At 44.3% G+C, this 25,761-nt stretch overlaps 2 protein-coding genes across 2 annotated transcripts; both read left to right on the forward strand.

The window, feature by feature from the left end:
- The first annotated feature begins 3 nt into the window (after positions 1 to 3).
- LOC307005322 (leukocyte elastase inhibitor-like) lies at positions 4 to 5,607 on the forward strand. The gene is made up of 8 exons (XM_079625366.1): positions 4 to 117; positions 396 to 572; positions 2,454 to 2,525; positions 2,696 to 2,836; positions 2,923 to 3,040; positions 3,239 to 3,381; positions 3,471 to 3,635; positions 3,741 to 5,607. Exons 2-8 carry the CDS (start codon positions 405 to 407, stop codon positions 4,140 to 4,142), a joined length of 1,209 nt encoding a protein of 402 aa, XP_079481492.1. The 5' UTR covers positions 4 to 117; positions 396 to 404; the 3' UTR covers positions 4,143 to 5,607.
- A 1,463-nt stretch (positions 5,608 to 7,070) lies between these two features.
- On the forward strand, positions 7,071 to 10,923 carry LOC307005321 (leukocyte elastase inhibitor-like). The gene is made up of 7 exons (XM_079625365.1): positions 7,071 to 7,244; positions 7,983 to 8,054; positions 8,234 to 8,374; positions 8,461 to 8,578; positions 8,791 to 8,933; positions 9,023 to 9,187; positions 9,474 to 10,923. The coding sequence occupies exons 1-7, from the start codon at positions 7,077 to 7,079 to the stop codon at positions 9,876 to 9,878; spliced, it is 1,212 nt and encodes a 403-aa protein (XP_079481491.1). The 5' UTR covers positions 7,071 to 7,076; the 3' UTR covers positions 9,879 to 10,923.
- Positions 10,924 to 25,761: the final 14,838 nt, after the last annotated feature.

Below are 25,761 nucleotides of genomic sequence, written 5' to 3' on the forward strand. Positions count from 1 at the left end.
AACGTTTATGAAAATGAAACTTAGATCATTCCTTCACCTCCGACAGAAGAGGAAACTTCATCGTTCCTGCTGAATACTGAATAGTGCTTTAATAGAACAGATTTACATTACAGTTCTGTATGTATAATGATGAAAATTATGCAAAAACTACTGTTCTAATTTTAACAAAACTGCTGTCATATGAGAGGAAAAGCATGGATTTACTGTTTCTTAGACAAGCATGTGATGTTGTTTACATAGGAGATAACAACTGACCTGAGCAATGCTGTGTTTGGGATTTAATTGTTTTCACATTGTTATGCTGATCATCTCTCTCTCTCTCTCTCTCTCTCTCTCTCTCTCTCTCTCTCTCTCTCTCTCTCTCTCTCTCTCTCTCTCTCTCTTCTGCTTTCTAGCTTGTGAAAATGGAGCATTTGTCTGCTGCAAACACACAGTTCTCCCTCGACCTGTTCAAGAAGATCAGCGAAGGAAACGCATCAGGAAATGTGTTCTACTCTCCTGTCAGCATCTCCTCGGCTCTGGCCATGGTGTCGCTCGGTGCAAGAGGAAACACAGCGGCTCAGATGACTAAGGTGATCTCACACAATATACTTTTAAAAGAGGGTGACGGGAAAGTAGACTGAGGGACCAGGAAGTGATACAAGCCTTTGCACAACGAGTGCATTCCAGATTTTAAAGGGGTCATAAACTGCATTGTTTTATTATTTTATTATGGTACCTGGGGTGGACTTATAATGTTGGTATGATTTTTACACCAAAATCGTTCAAAATGTATAAATAAAAGGCATTTTGCCGCTCACTCCTTAAGAGTATTACCACCACCTACTGTATACGTTTAGCGTAAAAAGTAGCCATTACTACTACTACTGTACCTGTTTTAGTGTCGCGCTAGTAACTGGACCTCGCATCCTATTAATGCTTTATTTTATTTAATCTAAGTACAAACAGAAAGAAAATTAGAATACAAGCATAATTTGCACTTCACCTGGTTTACCGGTTTTACAGCATATGGAAACTTAACCTGTCAGGTTTCAGATGACAGCTTAATACTGGAGAAATTAACAGCAGAGTACACATTTCCATAATAAGTAAGAAAAAGTAAATCAGTACTGCTCAAACTGGCGACATGACAACAGACACATTCCAGACATAGGACTATTCACTGGCCTAAACAATTTGTCCTAAAGACTGAATATTAACTTGTGTGCCATCAGCACTAGCAACATGTGGCAAAATCCCTTATACAACACTGAGAAACAAAATTGTAGGGAGAAATCCTTAGCCCCAGAATGCGCACTTCAGAATCTTGGAAGTAGAAGATCATCCGGGGACTTTTCGCCAACCCGGGGGAGTGTTCGATTTCGGACGCACCGCGTGTAATTTGAGTTCCAGGCATGGCATAAACAGTAAAGTGCCAGCAATTAATCTCTCTTTCCACTCATTTAATTATCAAAGGCCTGAGGGCCAAAATCAACAAAGAATGTGTCTGACATCATCAGTTCTTCATTGTCTCTTCTAGCACATTTTAAACTATTCTGATGAGCATTTGAGTTGTGCATTCACAATATATGTTGAAGTTATCGGTAACACTTTACAATAAGGGTGCACTAATAAGCATTAATTCATGCTTAACTAATGCACAGATAATACTGAATTAATGTATTACTAATGATTATCTAAGCTATTCATTAATGATTGCCTCATTAGCAACTAATGAAGAGTCTGTCTGGTTAATATATTAGTTCATATATTAATTGTTATTAATTAAATGTGTAAGTGTGTATTAATTCCATAATACCTTATTTTATTAACTAATAGTGATAATTAATTTGTTAATTACCACAATGAGCTACAGCCTTATATTTCAACTTCCAAATAATACAGGTAAACTAATATGCATTAATACATTATTAATTACAGCATTAGTAGTGTGTCAATTACTACAATGTTTTTGGAAACCAGTGTTTAATAAACAGCTTTTATAAACTCTAGTGATGGTCATTAATGATTAATTAATCATTAGCTAACAATCATTATGTTGTGACTTTACTTATTGAGGCACATCATTATTAACTCATCATCTAGTAATTGTAGTAATTGACACACTACCAATGTTGTAATTAATAATGTATTAATGCATATTAGGCTCATTGTGGTAATTAACAAATTAATTAACACTATTAGTTAATAAAATAAGTGATTATGGAATTAATCCCCAATTACATATTTAATTAATAACAATTCATATATGAACTAATATATTAACCAGACAGACTCTTCATTAGTTGCTAATGAGGCAATCATTAATGAATAGCTTAGATAATCATTAGTAATACATTAATTCAGTATTATCTGTGCATTAGTTAAGCATGAATTAATGCTTATTAGTGCACCCTTATTGTAAAGTGTTACCAAGTTATCTGTAATAATTCTGCCATAATAATGCTGTGTAGGTCCTGGGCTTTAACAATGAACCACCAATGATGCAGCAAACCCAGAAACCTCAGACACCTGCTGAACTCAAGGTTTCGTATGAATATTTACATCAAACACTAACCCAGTTAACAGGGAACGTTCTCAGGACTTTAGCTAACATTCTGTCAAGGTTCTGTTGCATGAACAGCTGTATTTACTGTAGAGACGCATGTATCCTTTGGGTTCGTCTGATTAAATCTGATATTGTTGATGCACACAGAAATCTCCAGAGGAAACAACTGAGGACCAAATTCATTCCAGCTTCAACAAGTTCATGAGTGAGCTGAACAAACCAGGAGTCCCGTATGCGTTGAGTCTTGCCAACCGCCTCTACGGAGAGCAATCCTACCAGTTTGTTGAGGTAAGACTCGGTTTATTCACTGGAGGTTCTGGAAATGTTCTCAACTCTAATATCACTTCCACCTCAATCGGTTTGCTATATTACAGAAATTCCTCAATGACGCAAAAAGCTACTATGAAGCCGGACTGGAGAAGGTGGACTTCAAGAACAAATCAGAGGCGGCTCGTGTCAACATCAACAAATGGGTGGAGACAAAAACACAAGGTGAAATCCAGCATAAACTTATTCTCAATTTGAAACTTGATCTACACTCTTACAAAAGTTTTGTTTATGTTTTTTGCAGCACTTTAGATTCAGCAAAATTGTCTTTTCATGGGTTCTTGAGTTGAAATATAGTAAATAATATCAAACCAACCAGTTCAAATCACTCCTCAAACTAAACAATATCCATTTGTATTTTAGAGAAGATCAAGGACTTGGTGCCAAAGGGAGCCATCGATGAGATGACGAGACTGGTTTTGGTGAACGCCATCTACTTCAAGGGAAACTGGGAGAAGAAATTCCCAAAGGAAGCCACCAGAGATGGGCAGTTTAAGCTGAACAAGGTGAGATTTCATTCTCTTTTTAAAAAATATTTGTAACAGTCATGATGAAATTTGAGGGGTTTTCATTTTTTTCCATTTATGTTTGGCAGATTCAAACTAAACCTGTGAAGATGATGTATCAAAAGGCAAAGTTTCCTCTGGCCTTCATCCCAGAGATCAACAGTCAGGTTCTGGAGCTGCCGTATGTCGGGAAGAATCTCAGTATGTTGATCATCCTTCCTAAAGAGATGGAAGACGACACTGGCCTTCAGAAGGTGATTTGAATGCATAATTAGCCAGCCGTGACCAGTCCGATTACTTGTGGAGCAGTTTTCATTTAAACTGAACTATTCATCTGACATGTCTCTCTCATTATCCAGCTTGAAAAGGCACTGACCTACGAGAAGCTCATGGAGTGGACCAATCCAGAAGTCATGCATCAACGAGAGGTTCAAGTATCTCTGCCCAGATTCAAGATGGAGGAAACCTACGACATGAAGAGTCTTCTGATCAGCATGGGAATGGAGGATGTTTTTGACGAGAGGAAGGTGAATCTTTCAGGCATGTCCTCCAACAACGACCTGGTGTTGTCGAAGGTGATCCATAAAGCCTTTGTTGAAGTCAACGAGGAAGGAACCGAAGCGGCTGCAGCCACCGCCGTCATAAGGCATGTGTGTAAAACTTTCCCGCAGGTCTTCAATGCAGACCATCCTTTCCTTTTCTTCATCCGACACAATCCATCCAAGAGCATTTTGTTTAACGGACGCTTCTGCTCTCCATGAGTGAGTCCTGCTGCATGAGACGCGTCCAGCTAGTTTAGGTGATGATCTGTAAAATGAGTAGAAGAGACTTCTACATATCAACCTGTCATATTTTGGTTTAAGAAACCTTTATATGTGCCAACAGATCAGTACCTATTGCAATTTACAGGAGAAAGACTAATAGTATATGTTTTGCTTCAAACACAAATTAATCCTACTGGGACCTGCATTATAATTATTTGAAATCAGTGGTGGGCCGTCAGGGCCAGCAAGGCCTTCTCTGCTGGCCTAAACACTATCAGAATCACTGACTTGCACTTTAATATATATATTTTAATTAATGAGTATTAAAGTATTCCCAATAGTCCATTCTCTTAATTTCATAGCTTTTCTCTTGGTTGCGCTGCTTCCAGTAGTTTTTTTTGTATATTTTTTAGCTCTTTTATCCAATCATATTTCAGCCATCATGTGTTGCCAGGGTCAAATATATCTGCCTCGAGGCCTTCAGAATCGATAGTGAATTCATCGATAGAATGAATGGCAATGAAACTGTTGCTTTAACCAATCAGATAATCAGTCAGATTTAATCAGCCAATCAGATTTCGAGTTGACTGCACCGGGGCCATCCAGCAGGCATTCAAGAGCGTAAGCTTTTTCACGCCCTTTGATTGGATCAGCTTACGCCGAGTCACGGAACTCTATCGATCTGTCCGGCCCACTCAGTCATTCACACGCTCAATGTCACCTGTTCACCGTCACCTGGACCTCATTATCAGTTCACCCTTATATACCTGCTACAAACATTCAGTCATTGTCTGATCTCGTCTACACATGATACAGACTCTCTGCCATACTTACCTGCATTCCTACCTACGATCTCAATCTTCTCCGCCAGTCAACATTCTGTCTTCTAAGGAACTCCTTCTTCATCATCTGAGAGAGAGAGAGAGAGAGAGACTTGGTTACACTTCAGTTAAGCATTCATCTGATATACAACTTATTGGTAATCCATTCTGCAAATTAAAGGCATTAACTTACCATTCTGTCTGCTTCGTCTATGCCAAACCTGACAACGTGTCTCAATTGAAATAATGTCTGTTGTTCTTGCACAATGTGTAACGTTGTTTACTTTAAGGAGTAATTCTGCAGCTCATAATTATTATATGTTCAGCTGAATTTAGCATGTTGTATATTGTTGCAGTTATTGTGCAGCAAATTAATCTTTGAACAGGGATATAGTGTACTCAGCATTTCTAAGTTTGTATTTGCTTAGTAATAAGCATTTATTATAACACTGCATTTAAGTCGTACATAACAAATGTATAATTTAATCTCTTGGTTGTGTTTGTTTTATTATATACCTGCTAGGCATGTAATAACTATTTGACATTTATATAGAGAGTCTATGTACTGATTTATGCCTGTATCTCTGTTTCAGAAACACACACATTTAAACCTTTATCTCAATAAATCACCTAAACGATGCAAGATACAGGGTAGGATGAATTTCGAGGAGGAGTTAAACCATCAGCTTTACAATTATATCAAACAGAAACAAACCACAAACATTTGCTTGACCATCTGCAACCGCAGCAAAATTATTTATTTACCTCCAACTCTCTTTGCAGAACAAACAATCCTTGCTCCCCGCGTCTTCCCACAGACAATTTGGATCACAAGCTTCTTGTGGGCTACCATTTTAATAATAATTCCAGTCTTGTGCACACGTGATCTTGCATAATTTCCTTATCACTTCTCGCGTGTGTTTGGTTGTGAATTGTAGTTTGCGGACCAGACAGAGTTGTCTGCGATTCTTCCTATTGTAAAGTCATGCAATGTGTAAACCCCAAAATCATGTATAGGGTATGATTTTACCCCAAAATTCAACATATTGACAAATATGAAACAAACATAAAAACAAATCCACCTTGCGCTGCCTGAAGTTCATAAAAAAAAAATAAAAAAAATAAAAAAAAACCTCTCTTTAACCCTCTCCCTTGTTTTTGGCTTATGCTACTCTGAGCAATGTCAGAACTTTGTATTCTGAGCACTTCTTGCGTTATTTTTGCCTCTTCACGATGACTCGCTTGCTGTAGTCCTCAGTTGTAAGTCGCTTTGGATAAAAGCGTCTGCTAAATGACTAAATGTAAATGTAAAGTCCAGTTGTTTCTGTGAATTGCAGCGATCCATTTGCTTCTCTTTGCTGTAGCTTTGGACAGTCTGTATAAATATACCTCAGATTTCTTTGTCAAATATATTTGTACAGTCGATCTCAAGGCTCTTTCCTATTTTTCATGTGTTGTGTGTGTTTTTCCGCAGCCTTCACGCTGAAAACCAATGCTACTTAGTCTTTTGCCCGTCAGTGGGCATAACCTCAGTCACTCCGGCCGACAGTGACGTCACACACACATATCCTCTCATTCCCTCCTCTCAGGGTTGAGTAACCCGAGACGTTTTACAGAAGGGCTGGATTTGGTTTAGAGGATGGGCTGTGTAGGGCTGGACAACGTCTATAAGAATGACACTTAGATCATTCCTTCACCTCCGACAGAAGAGGAAACTTCATCGTTCCTGCTGAATACTGAATAGTGCTTTAATAGAACAGATTTGTACATTACAGTTCTGTATGTATAATGATGAAAATTATGCAAAAACTACTGTTCTAATTTGAGCAAAACTGCTGTCATATAAGAGGAAAAGCATGGATTTACTGTTTCTTAGACAAGCATGTGATGTTGTTTACATAGGAGATAACAACTGACCTGAGCAATGCTGTGTTTGGGATTTTCACATTGTTATGCTGATCATCTCTCTCTCTCTCTCTCTCTCTCTCTCTCTCTCTCTCTCTCTCTCTCTCTCTCTCTCTCTCTCTCTCTCTCTCTCTCTCTCTCTCTGTCTCTCTCTCTCTCTCTCTCTCTCTCTCTCTCTCTCTCTCCTGCTTTCCAGCTTGTGAAAATGGAGCATTTGTCTGCTGCAAACACACAGTTCTCCCTCGACCTGTTCAAGAAGATCAGCGAAGGAAACGCATCAGGAAATGTGTTCTACTCTCCTGTCAGCATCTCCTCGGCTCTGGCCATGGTGTCGCTCGGTGCAAGAGGAAACACAGCGGCTCAGATGACTAAGGTGATCTCACACAATATACTTTTAAAAGGAGGGTGACAGGAAAGTAGACTGAGGGACCAGGAAGCAAGTTGACACAAGCCTTTGCACAACGGGTGTATGCGTTCCAGATTTTAAAGTGGTCTGCATTGTTTTCTATGAACTGCGTTGTTTTATTGTTTTGTAATAAACCTACAACAAACAAACACAATAAAGATTATTACCTCCATATAGGAGTATTGCACTGTCCTGTGATAATACATAATATAAATACTTTTTTAAAAAAGCGTGTTAAATTAAGTATGAATGTAATCCTGACGTACTACATCCGCCATGTTGTTTCTGTCATGTGACTTTTCACTACCATTCATAAATCCTCTCCCGTGGCCTCATGGGATAATAAAGTGTCCATCAAATGCGCACTTCAGAATCTTGAAAGTAGAAGATCATCCGGGGACTTTTCACCAACTGTGTTTCAAATACTATTTTTGGCGTAGGGAAGTATTTGATTTCGGACGCACCGCGTGTAATTTGAGTTCCAGGCATGGCATAAACAGTAAAGTGCCAGCAATTAATCTCTCTTTCCACTCATTTAATTATCAAAGACCTGAGGGCCAAAATCAACAAAGAATGTGTCTGACATCATCAGTTCTTCATTGTCTTTTCTAGTACATTTTACACTTTTTTAATGAGCATTTGAGTTGTGCATTCACAATATGTTGAAGTTATCTTTATTAATTCTGCCATAATAATGCTGTGTAGGTCCTGGGCTTTAACAATGAACCACCAATGATGCAGCAAACCCAGAAACCTCAGACACCTGCTGAACTCAAGGTTTCGTATGAATATTTACATCAAACACTAACCCAGTTAACAGGGAACGTTCTCAGGACTTTAGCTAACATTCTGTCAAGGTTCTGTTGCATGAACAGCTGTATTTACTGTAGAGACGCATGTATCCTTTGGGTTCGTCTGATTCAACTGATTAAATCTGATATTGTTGATGCAAACAGAAATCTCCAGAGGAAACAACTGAGGACCAAATTCATTCCAGCTTCAACAAGTTCATGAGTGAGCTGAACAAACCAGGAGTCCCGTATGCGTTGAGTCTTGCCAACCGCCTCTACGGAGAGCAATCCTACCAGTTTGTTGAGGTAAGACTCGGTTTATTCACTGGAGGTTCTGGAAATGTTCTCAACTCTAATATCACTTCCACCTCAATCGGTTTGCTATATTACAGAAATTCCTCAAGGACGCAAAAAGCTACTATGAAGCCGGACTGGAGAAGGTGGACTTCAAGAACAAATCAGAGGCGGCTCGTGTCAACATCAACAAATGGGTGGAGACAAAAACACAAGGTGAAATCCAGCATAAACTTATTCTCAATTTGAAACTTATTCTACACTCTTACAAAAGTATTTTTTTATGTTTTTTGCAGCACTTTAGATTCAGCAAAATTGTCTTTTCATGGGCCATGTTTGCTTTAATGGGTTCTTGAGTTGAAATAGTAAAAGAATATCAAACCCAACCAGTTCAAATCACTCCTCTAACTAAACAATATCCATTTTAGAGAAGATCAAGGACTTGGTGCCACAGGGAGCCATCGATGGGATGACGAGACTGGTTTTGGTGAACGCCATCTACTTCAAGGGAAACTGGGAGAAGAAATTCCCAAAGGAAGCCACCAGAGATGAGCAGTTTAAGCTGAACAAGGTGGGATTTCATGCTCTTTTTAAAAAATATTTGTAACAGTCATGATGAAATTTGAGGGGTTTTATTTTTTTTCCATTTATGTTTGGCAGATTCAAACTAAACCAGTAAAGATGATGTATCAAAAGGCAAAGTTTCCTCTTGTCTTCATCCCAGAGATCAACAGTCAGGTTCTGGAGCTGCCGTATGTCGGGAATAATCTCAGTATGTTGATCATCCTTCCTAAAGAGATGGAAGACGACACTGGCCTTCAGAAGGTGATTTGAATGCTTAATAAGCCAGCCGTGACCAGTCAGATGTTTACTTAACCCCAGCTGCTCCCGACGAGCTGGATCGCCTTGCATGGCTGACACCGCCGTCGGTGTATGAATGAGTGAGTGAATGGGTGAATGTGAGGCAATATTGTAAAGCGCTTTGGTGGCCATTGGGTCTGTGAAAGCGCTATATAAATGCAGTCCATTTACCATTTACCATTTACTTGTGGAGCAGTTTTCATTTTGACTATTTTAACTATTCATCTGACATGTCTCTCTAATTATCCAGCTTGAAAAGGCACTGACCTACGAGAAGCTCATGGAGTGGACCAATCCAGAAGTCATGTATCAACAAGAGGTTCAAGTATCTCTGCCCAGATTCAAGATGGAGGAAACCTACGACATGAACAGTCTTCTGATCAGCATGGGAATGGAGGATGTTTTTGACCCGCTGAAGGTGAATCTTTCGGGCATGTCCTCCAACAACGACCTGGTGGTGACGAAGGTGATCCATAAAGCCTTTGTTGAAGTCAACGAGGAAGGAACCGAAGCGGCTGCAGCCACCGGTGTGGTCATGAGTTTTAAGTGTAGAACCATCCCGCAGGTCTTCAATGCAGACCATCCTTTCCTTTTCTTCATCCGACACAATCCATCGAAGAGCATTTTGTTTAACGGACGCCTCTGCTCTCCATGAGTGAGTCCTGCTGCATGAGACGCGTCCAGCTAGTTTAGGTGATGATCTGTAAAATGAGTAGAAGAGACTTCTACAAATCAACCTGTCATATTTTGGTTTAAGAAACCTTTACATGTGCCAACAGATCAGTGCCTATTGCAATTTACAGGAGAAAGACTAATAATATAAAACTGTAAAAAAAAATGTTTTTGCTTCAAACACAAATGAATCCTACTGGGACCTGCATTATAATTATTTGAAATAAAATAATTCCTAATCATTTTAGATCAGGATTATTATCGTTAACTAAAACCATAAATGTTACTTGAAATAAAATAAATATTAACTGGCATAAAACAAAATAGAAAAAGCTTTATTTCAGGTAGTTGTACAGTAGACAGTAGTCGATTGTCGAGTTCACGCGCGTGATCATAGTAACTAAACCTATGCGCGTAAACTCGACAATCGACTACTTTGGACTTCGACCGAAAACAGGATGTAAATACAGGTATGAGCGCTGGCTGATATAACATCATTTTTATTCATATCTTTCACATCTCCTGCAGTCAGATTCACTCGTGTTCACTCTGAAGGAATCACTCAACATGGCTGGGCACTTGTATGACACATCAAGGATGATAAGAGAAATGAAAGCAGGTTTAAAATTAGACCCCATTCAAGTCAATAGGGTGCAAATATTAAAAAGAGGATAACACGGTGTAGGCAACACCGATTTTTGTCGTTGTTCTCTGTATTGACAGCACTCCAAATTTACTAAAAATTTAGCTCAATGTTAAAATTGACCGGAGTTCTCCTTTAAAATGTCTTTGTGGTGTTCATAGTTAACCACCAGGTGGCAGTGTAATGCTTAAGTGTTGAGGTGCTGCTGAGGAAGAGGGAATAAGAGAAGTGATGGTTGGAGAAGACATGTTTGACATTGTGTTGTGTTGAATAAAAAAAACCTTGAAGGAATTGCTCTGGTCTTGTGAAGGCTGTGTAATTTATCTTTCACATTGTCTGAACATACTTGAAGTCAGAGTAATAATAAACTGTTTCTTTCAGATGCTTTTTGTGTGACTCTTGAATCAAGCAACTTGAGTTTGTTACTGAATCTTAAAACAATATTTATTTTGATGAGAATTTGGGGAAGAGATGTAATATATCTTATTTTAACAGTTATTTACCTCATTTCAAGATTTCCTGCCTATTTGAGACAAAAAAGATAAGTTGTGCTTGATTTAAGATTATTGTGTAAAGTTGAACAAGTGTGAAGAAATTCACTCTTAAAACAAGATAAATTATCTAACACTTCTAAGTCTAAGTTTTCTTATCTTGCATAAGAACCAAATAATTTGCAGTGTTCATACTACAATACACAACAAATGGGCAACGATGGTTTCCGTACCTACGCCTGCACCATTTCTGCCATGCAGTGGAGAGCCTGCGATTCCTTTTGTTACCTGGCGGAACATTCTTGAGAATTACTTGCTTGCTTTGCTACACATATGATGTCATCTACCGACCTGGACGTCTTAATTGTGCTTGTTTATCCAGGCTGCCATTACCGACAGGAAGTGATAAATATGTAATGTTTAGGTATTTACCAGAGTTATAGAGAGAGAGAGTTGCGACACTCTTTGATGTCGCCGCTAAGGCTGTCACGTGGTTCATGTAAGCCCCAATAGTTCCAAAACATACGCTGGCTGTCACGTTCTTCTATGGGACAGACAGCAGCGATTGCATTATTGAACGGTAAATATAAAATAAAACACATACCCAAGTACTTTTTCAGCTGTTATTGCATTTTGTTAATATCAGTTTTGCATTTGGAGGGGCAACGAGGTACTGTATATTACTTTATATTAAGTATATTTAAGTTTTAGGCTATATTTTTGGAGGGAAAAGCTTAGTGTTCATGTTCGCATGGGTAGTAGCACTGGCTTTAGCGGCTCTAACTTAACTTTTCCATATCATTCATCTGATGATGGATGTCTCATGATATTTATTTTAGCACAACTGGGCTGTATTAGGCTATTGATTCCTGTGATTTTGCTTATAAATTCCAATTCAGCCATTAGCCTAACGTTACCTTCGCGATCACACAAAGAGGTCTGCCGTGGCGGTCCGTTCAGAATTCGCATGGCTGATTCAAATGAAGGTTTTCAAATAAAATATTTTTTATTAAACAATGACAGACAACAAAAATGTGTGCTTGTGTGAACAAGAAAAACAAAAACCAGGGGCAGGTGATGCATGAAACAGACAGGACTGGTGATGGCCATAGGCTATAACAATCCTAGAGGTCCAGCATTGTTCTCACACGCCGCTTCACTCAAGACAATAAATGAAAAGTTAGTATATCCCAAAAAACTAATGAAATAAAAGTTGCTATAAAGGTGGTAGCGAAAAATTACCAAACTAATCAGATGCTACCTTCACAGCTGGCGAAGTCACGCTGGCAATGCTAGAAAATTGGTTGAAATAACCAAGATAAAATGTCACAGGTCGAGGTGGGCCAAGCCAGACTGCACCCACCCCTAGACCAGGATCACCCTGAGGAGCGTGTCAAAGGAGGAGGCAGGAGACAGGAATAAAAAGAATGACAGGCTTTATTAAATATAAAAACAATTTGAAAATCCTAATCTAAAATTCCTCTTCCTTCCTCTTCCCAGGAATCCAAGGCAAGTGGGGGGTCAGGCTCACTTCCTTCTGGCGCTGGTGCCAACTCGCAGTGGTAGGTACTGAACAGGTGGGTATCGCAGGTGAGTAAATGAGTCAGGCTTACTTCCTTCTGGCGCTGGTGCCAACTCACAGTGGTAGGTACTGAACAGGTGGGTATCACAGGTGAGTGGGGGGGTCAGGCTTACTTCCTTCTGGCGCTGGTGCCAACTCACTGAACAGGTGAGTATCACAGGTGAGTATCGCAGGTGAGTAGGTGGATCAGGGCTCACAGGAGTTGTAAAGGGCGGGCACTTCGCACCATACAGGTGGGTTTCAGGGCTACAGCAGACTCAAGTCGCAAGCGGAGCGGGGCTTTGGCTGGCCCAGACAGAATCAACGCTTCAAATAGAGGTGAATAGCTCTCACATGGGTGGCAGGAGACAGAGTCAATAGCTGAACAGGGCTTTCACTGGGACAGACAGCATTCAAACTTCAAGCAGAGGTAAACAGTTTTCACGTGTGTTGCAGGGGACAAAGTTACAAGCTGAGCGGGCGTTCACTGGAACAGACGGAGTCAACACTTCAAATAGAGGTGAACAGCTCTCACGTTGGTGGCAGGAGACAGAGTCATAAGCTGAGCAGGGCTTTCACTGGGGCAGACAGCACACAGACTTCAAGCAGAGGTAAACAGTTCTCACGTGTGTTGCAGGGGACAAAGTCACAAGCTGAGCGACGTTCGCTGGAACAGACGGAATCAACACTTCAAAATAGAGGTGAACAGCTCTCACATTGGTGGTAGGAGACAGAGTCATAAGCTGAGCAGGGCTTTCACTGGGGCAGACAGCACACAAACTTCAAGCAGAGGTAAACAGTTCTCACGTGTGTTGCAGGGGACACAGTCACAAGCTGAGCGCCGTTCACTGGAACAGACGGAATCAACACTTCGAATGGAGGTGAACAGCTCTCACAAGGGTGGCAGGAGACAGAGTCATAAGCTGAGCCGGGCTCTCACTGGGACAGGCAGCATAAACTTCAAACAGAGGTAAACAGTTCTCACGTGTGTGGCAGGGGACAAAGTCACAAGCTGAGCGACATTCGCTGGAACAGACGGAATCAACACTTCAAATAGAGGTGAACAGCTCTCACATGGGTGGCAGGAGACAAAGTCATAAGCTGAGCAGGGTTCTCACTGGGACAGACAGCATAAACTTCAAGCAGAGGAAAACAGTTCTCACGTGTAGTGTGCGCACGGGGGCTTTTCCTTCTGACATCCAACAGGTGACTGCAATCGATCTTGCTAGACTCTTATGATGGACGGTAGACCAGCATAACACATGGGGAGTGCACGGCGATAAAAGGTAAATCTTCCACACACACACGACAGTCCAATTCCAAACATGCAACGTGATGGGAAACGTCAATTTCAGCATTACAAATCCACTTTTCAAGTGCAAAGTAAGGCCAACACTCACCCAGAGGTCTCGATCTGAAGAGCCGATGATAGTCAGAGTTGGGACAGATGCGGTGAATAATTTCCTCACCACTACAAGCGGCTTCACTTCGCTGGTTTCAATGGCCGAGGGGGAGGCTAGAGATCGACAAGGAATCAGTATATTTCACTCAGTGCGATGTATACAACGTGATCCAAGCACTTCAAACCAGTATCCAATTTAGTGTAGAAAACATGCGTTTATGAGATTCAATTTGTCAATCACTCATCTCACTCTTTCCCAGTCCAGACGACGAATTCCACTCTTCACAACTGCCCTCGGATCCCACAAGCAACACTCCTCTTCTTTCACGATGGTCCTTCAGCTGCAACACTCCACAAACATTTCCCAACGGGAGAGAACCATACCAGATCGCCGGGGGAAGACAAAGAAACAACCACACAACGCGGAGGGAGAACACACAGCCTTCTCTTCCTCTTGTGTTTTATCCTCTCCAAACACTGGCGCCACCTTAATCAGGCACTCAAAGTGAAGTCCCCGCACCTGTTGCCAATCTGCCATTTAGTTGTCATGACGACAGACACACACACAAGCCCGGGGACAGTGTTACACTAAAAGTGTCCCGGCGGGAACACTTCTCTGATGGGATTAGTTCCGGGGATTATTTGTCACCCCGTGACATACCCCCCTGCCAAACCGTTCTAGTCCCGAGAACGGTCTCCAGTCACCCAGTCTCCGTACCTGGCTGGAGGCTGACCCCGATTCTCTCGCTGAGAACGTCGTGGTGGGGAGATGGGTGCTTCAGGTCGTGGTCCTAGGCCTAGGCCCCTCGGGATCACTGCCCATCCTACCAGCGGGGGCATCCAAGGCGTCTCGGCCGGTGGGTCCTCTACCACTGGCTTTGGGTAATTCGGGCAAGGGCGGATCAGGTTACGGTGTAACACCCGTTCGGGGCCCGTCTTCCCTTCGGGCCGTAGGGCATATACAGGTTGGTCCGGATGGGGTTGTCGCTGAACGACGTATGGCTGGGCCTCCCATCGGTTGCTCAATTTTCCCTTCCCTTGTCGACGATTATCCCGTAGCAGCACCCTCTCCCCGGGCAGTAGCGGGGCTTCTCGGGCCGTTCTATCATACAATCTCTTGTTCTTTACCGCCGCCTGATTAATCCGGCCAGCGACCTGTTCGTATGCGGACTGGAGGCGTCGGTGATGGTTCGCTACCCAGTCGGACAGACTACTTCCCTCTTCTCCCCCAGTGGTTCCCATAAGCATATCCATTGGGAGCCTCACATGTCGGCCGAACATCAGGTAGGTAGGGGCATAACCGGTGGTACTGTGTATGCTATTGTTGTACGCCTGCATCACGGCTGGGAGCCGATCAGCCCAGTGGCCCTGCTGCTCTTCCTCCAAGGTTCCCAACAAGCCCAGCAAGGTTTGATTGAATCGTTCACACCCCCCGTTCCCTTGAGGATGATAAGGGGTCGTATGGGTCTTCTTACATCCGTACAGTTGGCATAATTCATGAATCACCTTTGACTCGAAGTTGGCCCCTTGGTCCGAATGGAGGATTTCAGGGCATCCGAATGGCTGGATCACGTACTTCCAGAGGGCGTTAGCAGTGGTCAGGGCAGTTTGGTCCATAGTGGGGATGGCCCAAGCATGTTTGGTGAACAGATCGGTGACAACGAGAATATTCTGGATCTGGTCCACCGGCCGTCCCAGGGTGAGGAAGTCCATTGCCACCATATGCAGAGGTGCCCTGGCCTGAATCGGGACCAACGGTGCCCGTTTCTCCCTCCTGGACTTGAACAAGGTGCAACGTGGGCATCTCTGAAGGTAAGTCCTGGTGGTACCCTCCATCCCAGGCCAGTAGAAATGTCGCCTCAACAAGGCCAATGTCCTCTCTTGCCCCTGATGTCCCATCCTAGCATTATACGCCTCCAGCAAAGCCTGCCTCCGTCCTTCGGGGACCACGATCTGACAAACCTCCTCTCCTCGGCCGGGGTCCTGGAGCGTCCTACAGAGCACCCCATCCCTCAAGTAGAGCCTTTCCCTCTGTCCCAGCAGGCCTCGCACACTTCGGGTCTGAGTTCGACGTTCCGCCCCCTCGGGCCAGGTCTTCTGTTCCAACCATGTCCGTACCCGCAACACATCTCCATCTTCGCCCTGCCACAGTCTCCATCGTTGTGGGTCCCACCCCCAACACGGAGGGGGGTCCTCAGGCGTCTGCCCTGGGGCCTCTACAACTCCCACCATTAATCCCTCGTCGGACCCCAGTCCTGAGGCCGGTGTATGGCCTGCCGATCCTTCACCCGGTAACCTGGATAGCACGTCAGCGTTGGTGTGCTCTCTCCCTGGCCGGTACTGGATCTGATAGTCAAAGTTGGCCAGTTGCGCCACCCAGCGTTGCTCCACTGCCCCTAGTTTGGCCGTTTGTAGATGCACCAGCGGGTTATTGTCCGTGACAACTCGTACCTTGGCTCCCCACAAGTAATCTTTAAATTTTTCACCCAGCGCCCACTTCATGGCCAGTAGCTCGAGTTTAAAGGAGCTGTAGTTCGAGTCATTCTTCTCTGCGGGGTGTAAGCTTCGGCTTGCATAGGCGATGACTTTCTCCTCTCCTTGTTGTTTCTGCGCCAACACGGCTCCCAACCCCAGTTGACTAGCATCGGTGTACAGGATGAATGGTTGAGTAAAGTCGGCATAGGCCAGTATCGGGGCCTGCAAGAGTTCCTGCTTGAGCTGCTGGAAAGCGGCTTCGCAGGCGGGGTCCCATTGAATGGAAGGGGACCCTCGACCCCGTGCTCGACCCGTGCCTCCCAACAGCTGGTTAATGGGTTTGGCAATTTTGGAGAAGCCCTTAATGAATCGCCTATAGTAGCCCACGAAGCCCAGGAATGACCGAACTTGGCGCACTGTCTGGGGAGCTGTCCACTCTTGCACCGCCCTCACTTTTTCTGGGTCGACGGAGATCCCCGCCGCACTGACCACGTGCCCCAGAAACTTAACCTCCTTTCGGAAGAGCTGACACTTGTCCGGCTGTAACTTCAGCCCATAGCGCTCTAGGGAGCTGAAGACTTGCCCAAGATGTTCCAGATGGGACTTGAAATCGGGAGAGTAAGTGATGATGTCATCCAGATAGACGAGGGTGGTATCCATCACTTGGCTGCCCAAACAACGCTGCATCAGCCGCTGGAATGTGGCTGGAGCGTTGCAGAGGCCGAACGGCATACGGTCCCACTCATAGAGACCGAAAGGGGTGGTAAAGGCCGTCTTCTCCCGGTCACGCTCGTCCATTTGTACCTGCCAATAACCGCTGGCCAAATCGAGGGTGGAGTACCAGGCAGCTTGAGTGAGGCTCGTAAGCGAATCTTCAACCCGCGGCAACGGGAAAGCATCCTTCTTGGTTACCTGGTTCAACCGGCGGTAATCTACACAAAACCTCCAGGAACCCGTCTTCTTACGGACCAACACTATTGGTGCGGCCCAAGGGCTGCTGCTCTCACGGATAATCCCTCTGTCAAGCATTCCTCGCAACAGGGTACGGACCTCCGTGTACAAGGTCGGGGGTACAGGTCGGTAGCGCTCTCGGCTCGGTGCAGCGTCCCCAGTGGGAATCTGGTGTTTTACCACATCCGTGCGGCCATAGTCCTCTTCGTGAGTAGAGAACAGGTGTTGCCATCCCCTCAAGAATTCTTGCAGTTGTCCCACTTGTTCTTCCTCCAGCCCGTCACCCCGTAAAGACTCTCCCTTCAAGTGAGCAGGCAATCCTCCTTCTATCTCCTCCACTCCTGGACCGGCCCGCGCTAAAGCCACTTCGACCACTGTAGGACTCACCCGCTTAAAGTTGACTTCGCCCTGCTCACGAACCTGCTGCGGTCTTACTGAGGTCACCCGGGCCAAACATTGGTGATGATACAGGTGGACAAGGAAGGGGTTCGTGTTCCTCACCCTTACTGAGACTCGGCCTCCCTGAACAGTTGCCAGTCCTCGAGCTATCTCCACCTTGGGACCCTCTTCGTGGGGCTCCACCATCACCCACTCTTGCGGATGGTAACGTCGAGGGGGCAGCCTGGCCCAGACTACAGCCTCACTTCGAGCTGGGATAGACAGGGCGTAGCGGCAGGCCACTCTTCCCGTGCTCTCCCGGTCATGCTGTTTTTCAGCCAGACATATCCGGCGGCAATCGGCCCTGATACGGTCCCACTCCTGTCCGGCCGGGGTTACAGCTGTTCGCGCCGGTCTACCTCGGAATAGCTCCTCCCAGCAATCCGAGATGACATTCATCCCAATCAGGGCACGATGGGACCCTAGACACGGGTCTCGGACAACTACCACCCCCTTCTGAGGCACTACAACTCCATGGATCTCCAAATCGGTCACAAGGTATCCTACGTATGGTATGTCCAGTCCATTTGCCCCACGCAGCGTCAACCAGGGAGCATCCACAGGCGATCTACCGTTGGTGCCAAACAGCTCATGGGCCAAACTCTCAGAGAATAAGGTCACTTGGGAGCCTGTATCCAAGAGACAATGTATCTCCTGACCATTAACTTGGGCCACCACCACTGGGCAGCGGCCTATCAAGCGACCCTGAGGGGATGTGGAAGAAGAGGGGTCTAATACAGGGGTCCCGACCACTTGACCCACAGTGGCCGGAGACTCTAAAAACCCCCTTGTGATGCCCGTCGGGCAGAGCATTGGCGAAAGTAATGCCCCGACTCTCCACAGCCATTACAAATGGGCCGCCCATGTTCGTCCCACTGGAATCGGGAGCCCGCTGGCCGGGGAGGACGGCGTTCGGAAGGGCGATTCCCGTCGGAGTAAGCCCGTTCCCGAGAGTGAAAAGGTGGCTGCAGGCGCTCCCGACGAAGCTCTTCCATGACAGACTTGGACAACTCGGACATTTGTTCCTGAACATCTCGCCTCAGTTCTTCCCGGAGGGCCTGCTTCCAGTCGGGTGCCGCAATGGCCAAGGGGGATTCGACGACATTGGTAGCCAAACAGCTGGGGGTTTCCACATGCTCCGCCTGGTCGCGCTCAAGAGCCAGGGCTTCTTGCCTCAGCTCTTCGAAAGTCATGTCTGGCCCTCTCCGAAGCTGCACCCGCAGGCTCTGTCGTACGGGACCCTCTCGCAGCCCCAACAGGAATTGATCTCGCAACAACACCTCTCCTTCCCCCAAGCCATGGTCCGGCCTTCCCGTGAGCCTGGAAAACTGCTCCCGCAGTTGCAAGGCGAATGCCCGAACGGATTGTCGGGGACCCTGGCGAGAATTGAAAAACTTCGTCCTCAGAGCAGCTACCGGAGTGGTATCTCCATACTGCCCCGTAAGAAACTCAAAGATAGCCTGGACCGTCGCACGGTTGGCTTCTGGTGCTGCCTGAACTTCTCTTCTCGCCTCCCCCTCCAGAGAGTTCAAAACGAACTGGACCTTCTGCAGAGCACTCAGACCTTGAAGCCCCGCCAGGTATTCCACCTGGGTCTTCCACAGGGACAGACTTACTTCGGACCCCGGGCCTCCGTACCTCGAGGCCCATGGGGCACCCATGAAAATCGGCATGACAGGTTGCCGAGCTCCAGGCTCTTCCTCCTCCGCCATCTCAACCTCTGATCGCTCAACTCAAGGTGAATCCTGCCGACTACGCCAAAATATGTCACAGGTCGAGGTGGGCCAAGCCAGACTGCACCCACCCCTAGACCAGGATCACCCTGAGGAGCGTGTCAAAGGAGGAGGCAGGAGACAGGAATAAAAAGAATGACAGGCTTTATTAAATATAAAAACAATTTGAAAATCCTAATCTAAAATTCCTCTTCCTTCCTCTTCCCAGGAATCCAAGGCAAGTGGGGGGTCAGGCTCACTTCCTTCTGGCGCTGGTGCCAACTCGCAGTGGTAGGTACTGAACAGGTGGGTATCGCAGGTGAGTAAATGAGTCAGGCTTACTTCCTTCTGGCGCTGGTGCCAACTCACAGTGGTAGGTACTGAACAGGTGGGTATCACAGGTGAGTGGGGGGGTCAGGCTTACTTCCTTCTGGCGCTGGTGCCAACTCACTGAACAGGTGAGTATCACAGGTGAGTATCGCAGGTGAGTAGGTGGATCAGGGCTCACAGGAGTTGTAAAGGGCGGGCACTTCGCACCATACAGGTGGGTTTCAGGGCTACAGCAGACTCAAGTCGCAAGCGGAGCGGGGCTTTGGCTGGCCCAGACAGAATCAACGCTTCAAATAGAGGTGAATAGCTCTCACATGGGTGGCAGGAGACAGAGTCAATAGCTGAACAGGGCTTTCACTGGGACAGACAGCATTCAAACTTCAAGCAGAGGTAAACAGTTTTCACGTGTGTTGCAGGGGACAAAGTTACAAGCTGAGCGGGCGTTCACTGGAACAGACGGAGTCAACACTTCAAATAGAGGTGAACAGCTCTCACGTTGGTGGCAGGAGACAGAGTCATAAGCTGAGCAGGGCTTTCACTGGGGCAGACAGCACACAGACTTCAAGCAGAGGTAAACAGTTCTCACGTGTGTTGCAGGGGACAAAGTCACAAGCTGAGCGACGTTCGCTGGAACAGACGGAATCAACACTTCAAAATAGAGGTGAACAGCTCTCACATTGGTGGTAGGAGACAGAGTCATAAGCTGAGCAGGGCTTTCACTGGGGCAGACAGCACACAAACTTCAAGCAGAGGTAAACAGTTCTCACGTGTGTTGCAGGGGACACAGTCACAAGCTGAGCGCCGTTCACTGGAACAGACGGAATCAACACTTCGAATGGAGGTGAACAGCTCTCACAAGGGTGGCAGGAGACAGAGTCATAAGCTGAGCCGGGCTCTCACTGGGACAGGCAGCATAAACTTCAAACAGAGGTAAACAGTTCTCACGTGTGTGGCAGGGGACAAAGTCACAAGCTGAGCGACATTCGCTGGAACAGACGGAATCAACACTTCAAATAGAGGTGAACAGCTCTCACATGGGTGGCAGGAGACAAAGTCATAAGCTGAGCAGGGTTCTCACTGGGACAGACAGCATAAACTTCAAGCAGAGGAAAACAGTTCTCACGTGTAGTGTGCGCACGGGGGCTTTTCCTTCTGACATCCAACAGGTGACTGCAATCGATCTTGCTAGACTCTTATGATGGACGGTAGACCAGCATAACACATGGGGAGTGCACGGCGATAAAAGGTAAATCTTCCACACACACACGACAGTCCAATTCCAAACATGCAACGTGTTGGGAAACGTCAATTTCAGCATTACAAATCCACTCTTCAAGTGCAAAGTAAGGCCAACACTCACCCAGAGGTCTCGATCTGAAGAGCCGATGATAGTCAGAGTTGGGACAGATGCGGTGAATAATTTCCTCACCACTACAAGCGGCTTCACTTCGCTGGTTTCAATGGCCGAGGGGGAGGCTAGAGATCGACAAGGAATCAGTATATTTCACTCAGTGCGATGTATACAACGTGATCCAAGCACTTCAAACCAGTATCCAATTTAGTGTAGAAAACATGCGTTTATGAGATTCAATTTGTCAATCACTCATCTCACTCTTTCCCAGTCCAGACGACGAATTCCACTCTTCACAACTGCCCTCGGATCCCACAAGCAACACTCCTCTTCTTTCACGATGGTCCTTCAGCTGCAACACTCCACAAACATTTCCCAACGGGAGAGAACCATACCAGATCGCCGGGGGAAGACAAAGAAACAACCACACAACGCGGAGGGAGAACACACAGCCTTCTCTTCCTCTTGTGTTTTATCCTCTCCAAACACTGGCGCCACCTTAATCAGGCACTCAAAGTGAAGTCCCCGCACCTGTTGCCAATCTGCCATTTAGTTGTCATGACGACAGACACACACACAAGCCCGGGGACAGTGTTACACTAAAAGTGTCCCGGCGGGAACACTTCTCTGATGGGATTAGTTCCGGGGATTATTTGTCACCCCGTGACAAAAATATAAATAATTACGCTGTGCATATACAAATGAAGACCAGTATAAGCATCGCAAAGGGCCTCTGAAACAATATAGACAGTTGCCAATTCAAAAGTGGTCGATATTTCAGCAAGTTACCTCTGGAACAACTCGACGCGCAGCAATGTAAGTGAATGGGGTTCAACGCTCAAATGACAGTTTTTGGAACTAATCCGATCTCCTAATCCCGGAAGTAGGCGGTTAAAAGCGCCGCCATTTTTGACAACGGAGGTCTATGGGAGTGTGAGTGTCGCAACTCTTTCTCTCTATGGCTCTGGGTATTACATTAAAATAAGTGGGTGAGAGTGCTAATATAGTTAATGGTAGAATATATAATGCAGATAAACAAATCTTGTGTTAATGGAGTTCATTAACTTCCCAGATGTTCTGTCTGTGTAACGTTACTCACGAGAGTTTAATAAACGGATAACGGACGTAACGTACAACCTGCAGCTGTGTGTACCATGACTGTGAAGCTTCATCAATCGCGATTAGCATGTTTAATATTGTAGCCTCTGATGTCAATGTTGTCAGCTAGTTTAAAACTCAAACACATGAAAACCCTAGTGAAAAAAATAATATAGGCCTACTTATATATATTTACAATACATTTACATATTTATGTACTTAATATGAATACCCTGCAATTGTACTTTGGTATCCTAAATGACATACTTAAAGTCAATAAGAACAACACATTTTGTACTTAATGCACTTTAGTTATCTGGAAGTGCTGAGGTTAAGTGTATTTGATTGTGGAACTATACTTTAGGTACACTTTATTAATAGTGATATATATATATATACATTATATATATACATATATATATATATATATATATATATATAATTACATTTTAGTTTTTTTCCAAATTGTTGTTATATAAAAAAAAGTTACATTCTGCACTAAAGAAATGCTCCAAATATAGTTTTATTATAAATTCAATATAAGTCTTAGGTGATTGTGTCAATAAATATGTTAATGGGTTTGAAGGATAATAAGTATATAATAATGTTTTTGTATAGGTTTTTTTATTTATTTATTATTTACTAGGGAAGGAGCATCCAAATAAGTAAAGTGCCTGATAAAACAGTCACCTGGCACGCTAGATGGGTTTGGTGCACACAAGGATAAAAAGCACCCCATGTGTACAATTTAATATACCGTTGGATCTTTAATGTTGTGGGCATATTTTTCTGCTGTGCAAATCAGAACAGACCCGAACTAGGGAGACTTCATCTGAACATCCCGAATAAGCACCTCCGCTTCGTCTGGAGAGTTGCAGAGGTGCGCTTCAACACCGATGTGGATCCTGAGGATTGCTGGATACAACAGCGCGTAGCGGATCCCCATCTCATGCAGTTTCTTTTTAACCGGGTCAAACAGATGACTGTCTGCAGTATAAGCTGTACTGATGAATGTATAGTTGCTGCTTCTTCTAAACTGTCCCCAATTTATTTCCTGTTCAAATGTTCAAAGCTTTCAGTAAAGACTGGGCCAAATACAGGTTAAAAATATGTATTTTAACAAGTAGGTATATAACTTTAAAGAGATACTCTTTAATCTGACAAACAGAATATAGCAATATATGATGGGTAATTTCAATAAAATTTAAATTTGAAAAGATTTCAATCTCACTGTGTGCTCTAATGTTTTAAAACTTGTTTGTGTGGTGTTGCTACTCATTTAGATGGAACCCAGATTATCCCTAGTTGGGCCACATGCCTATGATTCCTAGTTGGGCCCCACCTAAAGCCCTGTGAAATCCTGCATAAAACCTAAATGAGTAAGTTGCTGGGGCCAACATGGAACCCGTGGACAAACCCACTTACAGCCTGTATTTCAGCCCATGTAGTAACCTTGTAGTACCCACAATAAAACTAAAGCTGGGACCAAGATGGGTCTTGTGCATGTAGCCCAGTTGGGGCCCACCTGTTTATAATTGCCATCCTATATGCAATCCATGTGGGCGATTAACATGGGGCCAATCCCATAGAGCCCATTTTTCAGCCCATATCAAACCCACATGGGCCACACATACAAATGTCGTGGGGTTAAGCTGGGACCGAGATAGGTCTTGTGCATGTTGCCCACTTGGGTCCCAACTAGTACCATGAAATTCATCTGGGCAATTAACATGGGGCCATTATGGAACCCGCGGACAATCCTACATGCGGCCCATTTTTTCAGCCCATTTCATACCCATATGGGCCCCACATACAAATGTTGGCTGGGTATATTTGTGTAATTAGTTGTGCTACTGCGCAAACTTTATTTTGAAGTGTAATGTTTGAGTTCCAGGGGAATTTGTGACTGTTTCACCCGTTCAACCACATCTAAGTTTCGTAATTAGTAACCGCTGTGCCTTGGTGAAACGGTGTTTGTAAATGTAGCCTATATATATGTTTTAATTATAGTTGCAAGCAATCATAAAATACAGGCTATTATAAAAATAAAAAAAGAAGGTATTTACTGTGAGAAACAGACCTCGGGTCAGGCTTAAGTTTAAAGCCCGTGCAGACTTCTAAGGTAAAGAGAAACAATATCCCACAGTTCTTCCCTCTTTGACTTTGGCACCGCATGTTCTGTCTGTGCGTGTGCAGGGGAAAACGGCTGAGCAGCCTTTGGATGACTGAGAGACTTCATAACTTGTCACAGCAGTCTCTAGACAACAGCGCCAGGCCAACAGCATCAGATCTGAAGTTCGACCCGTCAGACCCGTCATATCGTCCAGCCCTAAAACTTGTATAGTTTGCAGTGTTTATTTAAAAACATCCAATTATGTAGAATATAAGATGGTAAATATTTAATTGATGATTAACAATACAATGTATAGGGTATGATTTTACAACTGCAAATCCACGTTGCGCTGCCTGGAGTCCAGTTATTCTGTGTAAGCCGCGCTATATTGGTCCAATGAGGGTTTCCAATTACACGGGGAAGGTTTCTTGCACGTTCCGTCTGTCCAGCATCTCAAAGTAATTTGGGTTAATGCAATATATATTTCTCATATGTATTTACTCGTTATTTCATCTGACTCCATAAATGAAAGGTTTTGATCATATCTATGCATCACTAAAAGTGAGCGAATGTTTGACTATTACTTTTAAACTATTAAATGAACAAGGTCAAAATCAGTTTGAATAATCAAACAATTTATTAAATCAGGTATCAGGTCAATTATATAACCCAACCTTATGCAAATACATGAGGCTGGAAGTCTCGGTCACTCCCAGCCATCACGAACCAGTCTGAATACAGAAAAAGCGCCCCGATTCCTCTGCCGCATTCCATTAAGTAGCCAAAACCTCTTCACATGTTAACAATGGGAATTTACATTCAAAGTTGACACCTTTTGGGGGTAGGAGACCATTTGCCTAGAGACAACCTTCCTTTGTGTGTCAGTTTCTCTAAACTTCTCAAAACCTGATTTCTTTTTGTTTAACTTAGTTGGAAATTAGACATTTGTACCACTCACTCTGAGACATTTAAAATAATACTAAACATATAATCATTCACATTATAAACCACATATATATTCTTGTGTGAGTCTTTAGGCGTGAGAGGGAGTGAGATTGTATGGGGGAGGTCAGATGTTAATTTCCAGCAAGGTTCTTTGTTTCATAGACCAGTCTATCTCTCCAACCAGTTTTTCCAGCCTTACACTTTGAATTGCAGCGATCCGTTTGCATCTCTTTGCTGTAGCTTTGGACAGTCTGTATAAATATACCTCAGATTAATTTGTCAAATCTATTTGTACAGTCGATCTCAAAAGCTCTTTCCTATTTTACATGTGTTGTGTGTGTTTTTCGTGGCATTCA

This window comes from Phoxinus phoxinus, assembly GCF_949152265.1.
Source record: "Phoxinus phoxinus genome assembly, chromosome: 10".
Lineage (NCBI taxonomy): Eukaryota > Metazoa > Chordata > Actinopteri > Cypriniformes > Leuciscidae > Phoxinus > Phoxinus phoxinus.